The sequence below is a fragment of the Mycotypha africana genome (assembly GCF_025528875.1).
Source record: "Mycotypha africana strain NRRL 2978 chromosome Unknown BDF20scaffold_11, whole genome shotgun sequence".
NCBI classification, from domain to species: domain Eukaryota; kingdom Fungi; phylum Mucoromycota; class Mucoromycetes; order Mucorales; family Mycotyphaceae; genus Mycotypha; species Mycotypha africana.
Window position 1 is genome coordinate 121,166 of NW_026515735.1, and position 12,376 is coordinate 133,541.

Consider the following 12,376-nt stretch of genomic DNA (forward strand, 5'->3'; position numbering starts at 1 on the left):
CAATTGTATTCAACAAATGTAGCCGTTTGCGACATGCCAAAATTGGCCTTATTTACACCATGGCAGTCTACCTTTACGGGCAATTTAGTCCGCAGGCTTCAACCGTTGATGCATAACCGTGCTCGTGCGCTTTAATGGAAGTGATTGGGGGTATATCATAAACAAAGCTGATAGCATTGCAAACGGATCAAAAGTTCATTTTGCTGTTACAAGCAAATCTGAAAGAGCCATCCATATGACTATCGTTCAATCCAATGCTGCTGACTCGGCGATAGGACATCGCACATACGAACAAATTACTTGTATAAACAGAGTTTCTAAAATTTTGAAGAGACATGAGTTGAGACATCATCGCTAAACTGCTTCATTGAATGCTGCAAGCAAATGGTCCGTTTTTGTGTTAAATGAGAGAGGTCCGTTCTAAACTATTTCAAAGTTTAGATAATAAACACTTAATAATAACGATATAAAACGACAACATATGAAAGATGCTCATTTTGGAGGGCAATAAAAAAAACAAGAACAGAATAATACATACTTCTGAAGATGAGGAATACTACGAATGGCCTTATTTTCTACTTTACTCTTAATATCGCTTATCGTAGGTGTGGTTGTAATTTTTGTAAAATTAGCGAGTGTTCTTTAATTTTCTAGCAATAGTCGGTCATTGCGAATACTTCGAAAAGGTACATAGAGTACTTTAATATAGATCAACGAATTAACGCCACCTAGACGTACGTGGATATGTACTAATTGTACGGACATACGGGTTCTTCGTGAGCGTGCTATTGCGGAAGTGCACAGCTCTCCGTCTAATAACTTTTTTCTCACTTTTTAATTGGAAAAGAACTCCTCTTTGCTTTACAGCAGCAGCTGGGTCTGCAGATTTCCTTATAAGGTTATGTTCCTTATTTTTTTCATACATTGAGAACAGATTGTGGTTGAAGCAACGAAAATGCAGTTTCTTTTTAGTCTCTAGAGCAAATATTTTAATTATGGAGGAAATATAAAATTTACAAGATAAAAACTCCTTTTTTATTGTTTTTGTTTCTTGCTTTTTTCCTCCCTCAATTGATTCTTTCCATCTCCTACAGCAAAAAAAAATGACCACAGCTCAGTTGCCACCCACCTTCTTGAATGATGACAATGTTGAGTCATTTTTGAACAACCCTACTGTTAAGCAAAAAGAGCAGCCTTCCCTGGCAATGGGAGAAGATATACACTACTTGAATAAATTAGCAACGTTCTCTGATGATGATGACAGTGCTTGCTCTTTTGATGCAGACGAAGATGATAAGCTATTGACGCCTCCAATGACAGTAACACCTGGATCAGAAATTCAAAAGCCTTGTATTACAATAGACAACACAGTGCAAAAACAGGAACGCTTGGAAGAAAAAAACAACAAATCAGAAAGCATCGATTGGGGTAATCATTGTTATATAACTTACACTAAAATGATGGTCTTTACAATTAGGGTCCTTAATAAACATGCTGTGCTTTCATTTGACTCCATTAGAGTTCTGGTCAAAAGTAATATCGGATTATGAGCGATTCACCCAATCAGAATTGAAGCTATTGTCGTTCCAAGTTCAACACGGAATCCCCGCAGCTTTAAGAGGAACTATATGGCCACTGCTGACTAGGAAATCCGATCTAGAGCTACAGGATTTATATATCGATTTACTGAAACAAGACTCAGTTTATGAAAAAGCCATTACACGTGATCTACATCGTACATTTCCACATCATTCATTTTTCCAAACATCTGAAGGCCAGGAGGCTTTATTTAATGTAGTCAAGGCATATTCCATCTATGATTCAGAAGTAGGATATTGCCAAGGTTTATCCTTTGTTGCGGGGCCTCTACTACTACATGTAAATTTGGTTCTATCACAGAGCACCTATAGATGAGGAGTACATATCTTTGACTTAATGCTTTCTCTCTATTGATGTAGATGCCAGAGGAAGAAGCATTTTTTGTTCTTGTTCAACTCATGCATAAATACAAACTAAGAGGCCATTATACGCCTCAACTGGATTTGTTACGGCAACGATTATTTCAATTTGATGGGCTACTCCAGGACCATTTACCCCATATACACAGACACTTTGACGAGCAAGGCGTACGATCGAATATGTATGCATCGCAATGGTTTCTGACTTTATTTGCGTATAAATTCCCGCTTGATGTTGTATTTCGTATATATGACATTTTTTTCATTGAAGGAGTAAATTGCCTTTTCCGTATTGGTCTGGCATTATTATCAAAAAACCAGTCAATTATATTATCACTCGACTTTGATAACTTAGTGACTTATCTAAAGGATGATATGCTCTCCATTTACAACGTAAGCGATCCCTTGTAGTAAATAGAAGAGTTGCCTATGAATGACATAGGCTGACCCCCCCCCTTTTTTTTTTGTAGGAAAATATCACAGGCTTACTCAGTGAATCATTCAATATTAAAATCGCAGAACGACGATTAAATAGATTAGCAAAAGAATACCAGGTACAAACAGCCAAAGCCGATACAGAGGCATTACAATTGGCGTCGTTACGAAAAAAAAACCGTGTCTTATCAGAAAGTTTCCAACGCGTGAAAGCAGAAAATGAACATTTGAAGAAAGAACATGCGTTAGTTGCAGAAGAATTACTTCAGAAAAAGCTCGAGCTTGTGAGCGTCCGTGATGAAAATGAAGCATTGAAACAGCAGGTTAAAGAGCTGCAAAAAATGCTTGAAGTGATACCCAGCCAGATTGAAAGCCAAATGCAAGCCGATATGGACACTTTATGTGTAAAGAATCGAACACTGAATGAACAAAATGCACAGCTTCAAGACCAGTTAGCAGATATTGAAAAGCTAGCCATCGAAATGAAGATAAAATATGCACACAGCGAGATTGAAAGAGAAGCCTTAAAGCAAAAGTTGAACGATTTGAAAAGATGGATGAAGAATGTGTAATCTTGCTGTATGAAAATTGCCTTACTGTAACATTAGTTCCTCTCCTTCACTGTAATAAAAACTTGCCTTTGTTCTTTGCCCCCAAAAAAATTCAGCGCATATCAAAGGAAAACTTTAATGTTTACCATTAGAGGAAAAAAAGAGCAAGGCTCTAGCTTTTTGTGAAAGGATTTCCACCGAGTCAGCTTTGAATAACCTATGAAAATTTGCTAAAAAAAAAAGCCAGAAAAATAGATGCTTTGATCGAATATACCCACCTTTTCTTTTTAAGAGAAAGGGCTTTATACCATTTTCCTTGCTTCTTTCTGTCCTTGTTCAACTTTTTCCACTAAAAGTCATGCTCATTCCTCGCCTTCGCTCATCTTTGACCGCCATCGCTCAACAACCTGCCGCGAAACGTCTCTATGCTTCCGCTGCCGGTAACGAGGTTAGTATCCTATTCCAGTAGATTCTGCTCTTCAGCAAAAGGCAGGTACTGATTTTTTATTGTCTCATACTATAGGCTTTGAAGAAGACTGCTTTGTACGATTTCCATGTTCAAAACGGTGGTAAAATGGTCCCATTTGCAGGATACTACATGCCTGTCCAATACTCTAACATGGGCATGTTGGCGTCACACCACCACACACGTCAAAAGGCTTCTATTTTCGATGTCTCCCATATGCTTCAAACACGGTAAGTTGGAGTTGGGGATTTTTTGATTTAGCATGGAAATAAGAGTAGAGACCTTATCATTTGCTATGTGTCCATTTTTTTTAACTTTTTTTTTTTAACTTTTTTTTTTTTGGTTTGCTTTTTCAGCCTTACCGGCAACGATCGTAAGAAGTTCTTTGAGACATTAGTGGTTGCCGACCTTCACAACTTGCCTATCGGTCAAGGTACTTTGTCCTTATTCACCAACGAACAAGGTGGTATTATTGATGATACCATTATCATGCAACAAGAAAACAGCTTATATGTTGTCTCCAACGCTGCATGCGCCGATAAGGATTTGGCCCACATTAGAAAGCACCTCACTGAATTCCAAAATAAGGGTGGTGATGTTGATCTTAATATCATTACCGACCATTCCTTGGTAGCCATTCAAGGACCAAGTGCTGCTGCTGCCTTGGAAGGCTTAGTAGGCCAAAGCTTGAGTGATTTCGGATTCATGCACGGTAAGAATTTGGATATTGCAGGTATACCTTGTCATGTTGCCCGTTCTGGTTATACCGGTGAAGATGGTTTCGAGGTATGTAGTAATCTGAGGTGAAATAGGTACGCTTTTTGACTCAATTTATGTTGCCCACTCTTTGCTAGCTTTCCATCCCTACAGAAGAAGTTGTTAGCATTACAGAGAAATTGTTGGCACATCCTGATGCTGAATTAGCTGGTCTCGGTGCCCGTGACTCTCTCCGTCTTGAAGCCGGTCTCTGTTTGTATGGCAATGATATTGATGACACTACCACACCTATTGAAGCAGGTTTGACATGGACTATTCGTAAGTATAAGGAAAATGAAAACGTAATTTGCAGAAAGAGTTCCAAGGCGCAAAAATAATAACCCATCCATCATCTATGCATTCTAAAGCTAAATCCCGTCGTGAAACCGGTGGCTTTTTGGGTGCTGAATATATCTTGCCTCAAATTAAGGGTGGTGTTAGCCGCCGTCGTATCGGTCTCATCGTCAGTGGTGCCCCTGCTCGTGATGGCGCCAAGATCTTGAACCAAGAGGGAGAAGTCATTGGTGCAGTCACTTCTGGTTGCCCTTCTCCTGTTCTCAAGAAAAATATCGCTATGGCTTATGTCAAGAACGGTTTCCACAAGAAGGGTACCGAATTGACCGTTGAAGTTAGAAATAAGGCTCAAAAGGCTGTTGTTACCAAAATGCCCTTCGTCGAAACTAACTACCACAAATAGATTCCCTCGCTTTTGTAATTTTATGACCTGATTATCGTTATTTATTGTCTTCATTTAGTGTATACTGTGTTTCTTTATTAAACTACTATAAAAAAAAAAAAAGCTATCGCTTGAATACGTTTCATCGCGAACCCACGATTTATTGATACAGAGAGAATGAAGTTGAATGTGTTTGTTGATCTTACAGAAAGAAAATAACTATGTTGTACAGATGTGTGTGATGATCAGAATAGTATGCATATTACAATAAATTATTTAGGCTGATTGCTTTTGGGTAATATTAATCATAGCGGCTATAGCAGCACCGATACCATTACCATCACGAGTAACCTATAGAATAATACATGTTTCATTAATAACCATAACACACACAAAAAAAAAAAAAAACAACAACCAAAAACCAGAAAAAAAAGAACCCCAACAAAGTGCACGTCATTTGTTCAATGGATGTACTTACACCAAGATTGATGTGGTTTACATTTTCGCCATAGAGAGCCTTCAAAGCGTCATTGACACGTCTAGGGAAGTTGGGGAAACTTTCATAGACGGAACCTTCCATACCTTATGGATCAAAAGGAATGAAGGGGGGAAGAGATGAGTATGCAGTCTTGAATAAAAAAAAAAATGTAGTAATCTATATAACTTACTGATAGTTAAGCCTTGTTCAAGAGAATTTCTCTTCTCAATGATAGCGCTGATAGCAGCAGCAACAAGACGAGCTGCACGACGAGAGACAAGTTCACAGATAGTTCTGACGATTCTACGATCAGAGAGTGTGGTCGAAGGAAGATTCATGATGGATTCCAAGACGTGTTTTGTAGCCTCCAAGTCGGGAGTATCATCAGAGCCAATAGCACTCATGTAGGAAGCTTCAAAGAAGTAAGGTGTATTCAATTCCGTGGTATATTGTCCATCAAATAAGAGACGACGGTCAAGGAAATCAACCATGATGATTCTAACAATCTCACCCAAGTAAAGTCCAGATACCATCTTTTCAAAGAGATGAACACCGGGGTTAACCGATTGACGATTGACACGGTTATCGTAGAAAGTACGGGGCAAAAGACCGGGATTCAAGTCACCGAACGATCCCCATTCGGTGTTGATGATCATTTCGCCGTTTTCAACAGAGGGCAATGTGACATTGCTCTTTTTAATGCTTTCAAATTTTTCCCAATAAGCAGCATTTGTACCTGTGCTGATGGTACAGGCCACTAAAGTATCCAAGCTACGATAGCTGTGAGCCAAAAGGCAGCCTACTGCACCGTTAATAACAGCCTCTACGTTGACATTGATATGGCGACGCTTGAAAGCAATCTGCAAAAGTTCAGCAATATTCTTATTATCAGCGCCAGTGATTTCGAAATCCTTGGTCCATTGAAGGACGAAAGCCTTGTTCAAAGCAGTGTGCTTGAGAGGGAAAGACAGGACAAAACCGAGAGCCAAGGGTTCCTTCACTTCATACTTACCGACAAAAGATAAGAAACTGTCCACACTCTCTACCATGAAATCAATTACAGAGTTGATGTCTCCTTTCTTGAGACTGTCATGAATGACATATTTTTGTTGACGAGTGCTGATACGACCTTGACCATGCAAATTAACAAGATAGATACGGATGTTGGAGCCTAAATAAGACGCAGTTGTGTCAGTTTGAAAATATCATGCAAACAAACCGATTTGACCAAAATAACTCCACTTACCGCTCATTTCTAAACCGAGATACTCGCCAGTTTCTTGGCCTGTAGGATGTTTATAAACCCAAGAAGGAAGCATATCCATGTGAGAGTCATCAGAAGACAAACCGACGTCCATTTCGTGACGTAAATCATCACGGAATTGCTTCAATTCTTCTGTTGATAGGTTAAGATGGTTTCTCAATTCTTCGACAGCTTCAATTTGAGCATCAGTTCCGGTGACAGGACCTTGAGAAAAGGATCTACGAGAATGCGACATAGTGTCCATTATTACTTTCAATATGTTTTTAAAAAAAAGAAAGCAGGAAGAGGAAGGGAAAGAAAAATACGGAAATACAAGATGTCTTTTTCCTTTCCTTTAAAATGCTGGTTTCCTTTTTTTTTCAATTCTATAGAATACGTTAGAACCTCCGAATGGGAGAAAGAACATCTGAATTGCATGGCATAAATTCCAGCCCAATAAAATCAACAATGTAAAGGTCTCTGGGACAAAAAACCGTTTTATTAAAAATGATTATCGTCATAAGCAGGACCAAGTCTACAGTTTTCTTACCGAAAATTGCCAGTGTTTCCTTTACAGAACTGTAACGGGTATGGACGCTCTGACAAGGAGATATCTAAATAACCACAGACAGTTGCACAGTCTGTTCCTGTTGCTTAGAATTTACGTCAAGTTACACTCATTTCCTTAAATGTCAATAAGGAAAGGGGAAGAAAATGGATTTTTGTTTCATATTTTATGCAACAGTTGGAAAAGGTCTCATTTCCCTGTCATTCCGCCCTTTGCCGCAATTTGTTTTATGCTGGGTTTACGGGCATTCGGGGGTAAATTTATTTAATGCCGCAGGGTGCACGGGTAAGGGAACGAAAGGGTTCTCTCTCTCAAATGGATGCTGACGTTGGGAAAGAAAGAAAAAACCAACCAACCACCATGACGTAGACAGATGTGATTTCTGTTGAAATATGAGGGAAAGGTCATTGTGCCCTTTTACATGAAAATAAGATGAAATAAGCATTTCTCTTAACCTTATAAAGTATCGCTCGAGAAATGTGACTGAATTTATTTTAACAAAGTCGATGAGAAAGGGCATTTGTCTATACAATTTAGTATGTTTAATGGATCTATCGCTTTCAGTTTACAAAGCACCTTTAAACACCCAATTGCCGCTTGTAGCAGGCGAATACTTGTTCTTGACTTCTTCTGTTAGCTTGTGTTGCAATTCTACCACAGTAGGTTCTTCCGCATTCCAACTGAAATAATTAGGTTCCCATGTCTGTCCGGCAGCTTCACGAGCAGCCTTTTCTTCTCTCTTTTGGTTTTCAAGTTTACTCTTTTCAACACCAGCCAATGTGGAGTCGTTGGCTCTAATGGCTTCTGATACCTTTTGCCAAATCTTGCGACTTTCCATTTCACCTTGCTCTGAAATATCCTTTACAATCATAGGGGCCGGTGTCAACTGTGCTACATCCAAGAAGGGTTCACTATGTTTGGCACCATGTTGTGTGATGGTTGATTTACCGCTCCATTGACCTTCCATCTTACAAATGTAGTTCTTGGGATTTTCTCCATTGCGACGAACATAACACTTGAACCGATTCTTGGCTCCAGTAACCCAACCACGAGCACTGTACTCGATAGTACAGTATAAGCCTGATGTAGATTGTATATAAGAAGTGCCAGCAAGTTCGACATAAGGAGCTGTAGAATAGAAAGTTTCGGTGGAGATGTGTTAAAAAGAAAGTCGTTCGATAAGCGGCCATTCGAAAAAATTCTAACTTACCAGCATACCAAATACCATTCACAGTGACTGAAGGACAGCTGAACATATAGCGCTCATTGTTACGATTATGCAAAGTAACTACACTTTGTCCTACTTGATCAACGAGAAGCGAAGTACCGGAAAAGCGAGTCTTTTGGCCTGTATGACCATTTAAGGAAATACCGTTCTGTTTGTTCGTGATGTAGAAACCAGTGATAGGAGGATGATGGGAAACTTGCTCTACAAGGACATCCGTTTCGCCGCATCCAGCAACGTCACCCCATTTCATCATGTATTGTTCACCCAACACAGGGTTATAAGGTTTCTTTTCCCATTCGCCTTTAGGAACACGTCGAGAATAAGAGGCATTGAGAGAAGAAATGAACCATTTTACAAAGGCTACCATACGCTCAACATCGCTGTCTGACTTGGTGATATTTACAAACAAATCCGGTTGTTGGGTCCAATATTGTCTATCGAATAAATAGGGATGTTTAGTAAACTCTCATGATGGATAATAGCTTATGCACAACTTGATGCATTCCAATTCCATGCTTCTATATTCTACTTTGACTCAATGCACAAAGTTGAATGGTTATCCAACGACACTTACGAGTATTCTACTAATGAAACGGGTGCGAGTAGGAAAGCAGGGCAAGTCAAGGATGAAAGGTCCCCAGAGAAAGATGCCAAGGACTTTAGAAATTGATGGAAGGCGCCCTTTTGTTCTGAGGGAATTTTATCAACGTTATTTACTTCATCATTGCCTGACATTCTGTTGTAGTTTGCTTAGTGCTATTTCTTTTATAAAGGTGAAAACAGGAAAAGCGAAAGAAAAAAAAAAGAAAAAAGGTTTAAATTGAAGAAGCTTTGGAAAAGGGAATCGTAATTGATTTAACGTATTTGAAACAATTTTGGTCTTTGTGGAATATTACGTCACGTAAATATCGCTTTTGATGCGAAGCTCCATTGCTGAGTGAGGGAGGAGTAAAACAAGATCTATATTTGATCTGCAGCATGTCTACCATTTGCTAAGTAGTCATAGTCGTCCTCAATGAGATATTATTTTCATGACCATGACTGCTAGAATATTACTTTTAAACCGCTCAAAAGTTCAGTTAATTTACGTGTCGAAAACGAAAATTTGTTGCATTTTACCAATGCTGCTGCTTTAATTTCTAAAAATAACTTTTCCCTTTATTAGAGTGTGGCTAGAGGTCTCTTCAATCCTGCCTTGGGAGCAAATTACCTTGTTTACACAACTCATGAGAGACTACTGAGACTTAGTATATAATTCTTTCAGTCATACATGCGCAGTTTAACTGTTTATTTACTTTATACGTTTCCTCCAATATGCAAAAGCCTCTGAAACCATTGCCAAAATAAATGCTTTCTCAATTTATTATAATATTGTAGTCGATACCGATTGACGAGTTGGGTAGGATGCATCGTCGCTGTTGGAACAGGTTATTGATATCTCAAAGCTCAGCGAAAAGTAACACTGACCTTAGCTTTCATTTAACAAGATTTTTCGTGATTGGTCTGAAGCATGCTTAAACTAGCCGAACCAAAAGAACGCTCACGCATAAGGATACAGATCCACGAAACGGCTTTATCGATGCTTTGAAGTGTAACCTTGTTGAGATTGATAAAAAGATTTCTGGCAAATCCACGGCTTTTATTAAATGTAACCATGCTTGATAGGACAGTTCAACCGCTCATTTATGTTGGAAAGCAAAAAGTTAAGAACAGCTTCTTAATCGTCAGATAATATTAGCTGAATAAAATTGGGACTCCACCAAGACCAACAGTCTATGTTAGAAATGTAAAGCAACCCTTAAGCCGAATCCTTTCACAAAGGACAGGAAGACAGTCTCACAATTTACTTTTTAAAAAAAAATCATAGGCTTGAGAGTAGCGTAAGTCAAAGGCAACGAATCTATTCATACCAGTAAAAATCCCTAAACTTGGCTTCAAAAATAATGTTCCATCAACAACATGCTATTTTAATCTGATGGTAAGACAAGCTAGCAAAATCTCATAGCTATTTCAAGTAATCAACCACTATCGGATCACTTGACAATTTATCTCTCAGATAATACAGTAGGCCTAGAACGTTTGTTAAAATTGTTTGTTCTTCTTGCCTGTACATATCCATTTGTTTTATCAAGCCCTCTGATACAGACTCCTTGAATTTTTTGACTTCGTTGCTACTTATCGTTAAAGTAGATAATTGATATTCCAATGCATCAATGAGGAGTAGAACAATGCGAAGTTGAATGATGGGCAAATTCATTTTTTGCTGCTGTTCGATGCATTCTGCTAATTGACGTATTGAAGTTATCTTTACCGCATTGATGGTTAATGTCAGCAATTTAGTTGTGGTAGTTGTAGAGCAGCTGTCATCATCCGCAACAGCATTATCAGTATATGAAAATTCCAGGCTGCCTATTTCGTCGTCAGCAGCTATTAAATATATTATTGACAAATCTTCGCCAGTTAACCCTATATCATGAAGGCTTATCTTATGCTCATTTTCCAAAGCTGTATCTTTATCGTTTCCATCTGAAACATCCAATTTTGGCATAAATGTTAATAGCGGTTTAACTTTTAGCTGTTTCAACCATTGACTTTTGAACATGCCCATAGGCTCGTTAGCATCGAGGAACGGCAATATCGACAGCGTATAATTGATCGGTGTAGGGTTATTCTCAACACAAAATCCGTACAGGAATAACAACTCTTGATTGGATTTCGAACCATAGCTTAATAAGAGTTCATCACCTTTCATGATGGATATATTTTTGTCGGTATAAGGCACAAGCTGTATACCAGCTTCATCAGTACTATCGACGTCATTCTCTATCCATTGCCAGCGTATGTTACAGTTTGAAGAAGAATGGTTAGCAAAGTCGAAAAAGGGTATCAAAGCCAGGTTGCTTTGACCGTCGTTGCTCTCATTATCATTCGGTTGACATGCTTCACTGACGCCTACAACACGGGACCATACAACACAATCTGCCCAAAAATACATATCCAGCGTTATCTCATGGATCCAATGTGTCGCCGCTTCTGTAAAACACTGCTCTTGAAGATGTTTCAATTCATTCTCCAGCCAACATAGCTTGGCATGTATGGATTGTTCTAAATTGGTTCCTTTCACTAAAGATACATTAAAAAGAATATGGTGCTTCTTGAAATAATCCACGGTTGGAAGAATATCGATGTAGGGTTTCCAAAAGTAATTGTTATTCGTCTGCTCCTGCTGCTGCTGTTGCTGATGCAGTGCAGAGAAATACCGACCATAGATGAGGAAGAGTCGTAGTGCCTGTTTCTCGTTGATGATCTCTTTCTTTAACAAGGGATGTTCTTGAAAAAATCTGTTGGCCGTGATAAGTAATTTGCCAGGAATGAATACAATCGCTTCTATGGCCGTAGACGTTGAAGTCATATCTTGCGTGGCAAATAAGCCATACTCTGCGTATTCGGTTTGCTGTATGGTAGCCGCATTCGATATGATACCTTGATCCCGTGCCCAATCGATGAACGTCTGCATAATAAATAAATGAAAAATTACAGGGGACAAAAAAGGATGGTTTCCCTCAGCTCTAAAGGTTGCTTTTTTGAGCTGGCGGAGCATGAGTCTGTGCTCCTATTACAATTAGACTGACGACTACAGTAACGTGCAATCAGAAAATTCTTTCAATGTTGATAATTGCTTTAAGCCTTTGTTTCAAGTTATTGATGATGATGTTGAAGTATCTTTTGTACTGGAAAGAAAAGTAAAAATTCACGTAGAGTTCTATCATTGAACATTTGTTCTAGTGAAATATTTGTAATGGTGCAATCACTACATAGCTCAATAGAGTTGATTGCTCTGCGATTCAGATCAAAGACATAATACAAAACGTGTCTTTATCCCAAGCTACTCGAAAAAAAACAAAAAAAAAAAAAAAAAAAAAAAAAAAAACCAAAGCTCATCGCCCATTGATCACAGGTGCAAAAATAAAAGTATACGACTGAAACCGAAATAGGTAGTACCTCGATCCGGAGAAT

The 12,376-nt window shown here is 38.7% G+C and overlaps 5 protein-coding genes across 5 annotated transcripts; 2 read left to right on the forward strand and 3 right to left on the reverse strand.

Moving 5' to 3' along the window:
- The first annotated feature begins 1,021 nt into the window (after positions 1-1,021).
- BDF20DRAFT_131292 (rab-GTPase-TBC domain-containing protein) lies at positions 1,022-3,134 on the forward strand. The gene is made up of 3 exons (XM_053074749.1): positions 1,022-1,878; positions 1,959-2,351; positions 2,429-3,134. The coding sequence occupies exons 1-3, from the start codon at positions 1,492-1,494 to the stop codon at positions 2,963-2,965; spliced, it is 1,317 nt and encodes a 438-aa protein (XP_052932114.1). The 5' UTR covers positions 1,022-1,491; the 3' UTR covers positions 2,966-3,134.
- A 168-nt stretch (positions 3,135-3,302) lies between these two features.
- Positions 3,303-4,863, forward strand: BDF20DRAFT_916327 (putative aminomethyl transferase; the record flags this gene model as incomplete). Its single annotated transcript, XM_053084432.1, has 5 exons — positions 3,303-3,392; positions 3,468-3,640; positions 3,767-4,196; positions 4,265-4,445; positions 4,535-4,863. 5 exons carry the CDS (start codon positions 3,303-3,305, stop codon positions 4,861-4,863), a joined length of 1,203 nt encoding a protein of 400 aa, XP_052932115.1.
- Positions 4,864-5,118: 255 nt separating this feature from the next.
- BDF20DRAFT_826959 (uncharacterized protein) lies at positions 5,119-6,819 on the reverse strand (the record flags this gene model as incomplete). Its single annotated transcript, XM_053078124.1, has 4 exons — positions 5,119-5,193; positions 5,321-5,424; positions 5,511-6,491; positions 6,567-6,819. The coding sequence occupies 4 exons, from the start codon at positions 6,817-6,819 to the stop codon at positions 5,119-5,121; spliced, it is 1,413 nt and encodes a 470-aa protein (XP_052932116.1).
- An 877-nt stretch (positions 6,820-7,696) lies between these two features.
- BDF20DRAFT_827578 (uncharacterized protein) lies at positions 7,697-8,726 on the reverse strand (the record flags this gene model as incomplete). The annotated part of the gene is made up of 2 exons (XM_053078177.1): positions 7,697-8,259; positions 8,342-8,726. The coding sequence occupies 2 exons, from the start codon at positions 8,724-8,726 to the stop codon at positions 7,697-7,699; spliced, it is 948 nt and encodes a 315-aa protein (XP_052932117.1).
- Positions 8,727-10,364: 1,638 nt separating this feature from the next.
- BDF20DRAFT_838882 (uncharacterized protein) lies at positions 10,365-11,876 on the reverse strand (the record flags this gene model as incomplete). Its single annotated transcript, XM_053079216.1, has 1 exon — positions 10,365-11,876. One exon carries the CDS (start codon positions 11,874-11,876, stop codon positions 10,365-10,367), a length of 1,512 nt encoding a protein of 503 aa, XP_052932118.1.
- Between the last annotated feature and the right edge of the window lie 500 nt (positions 11,877-12,376).

Bases quoted from the DNA above. Each gene is read 5' to 3' on its own strand.
- BDF20DRAFT_131292 (XM_053074749.1), top strand. From the start codon at position 1,492: ATGCTGTGCTTTCATTTGACTCCATTAGAGTTCTGGTCAAAAGTAATA. The intron at 1,879-1,958 runs GTAAATTTGGTT...CTATTGATGTAG, and splicing joins CGGGGCCTCTACTACTACAT to ATGCCAGAGGAAGAAGCATT. The intron at 2,352-2,428 runs GTAAGCGATCCC...TTTTTTTTGTAG, and splicing joins ATATGCTCTCCATTTACAAC to GAAAATATCACAGGCTTACT.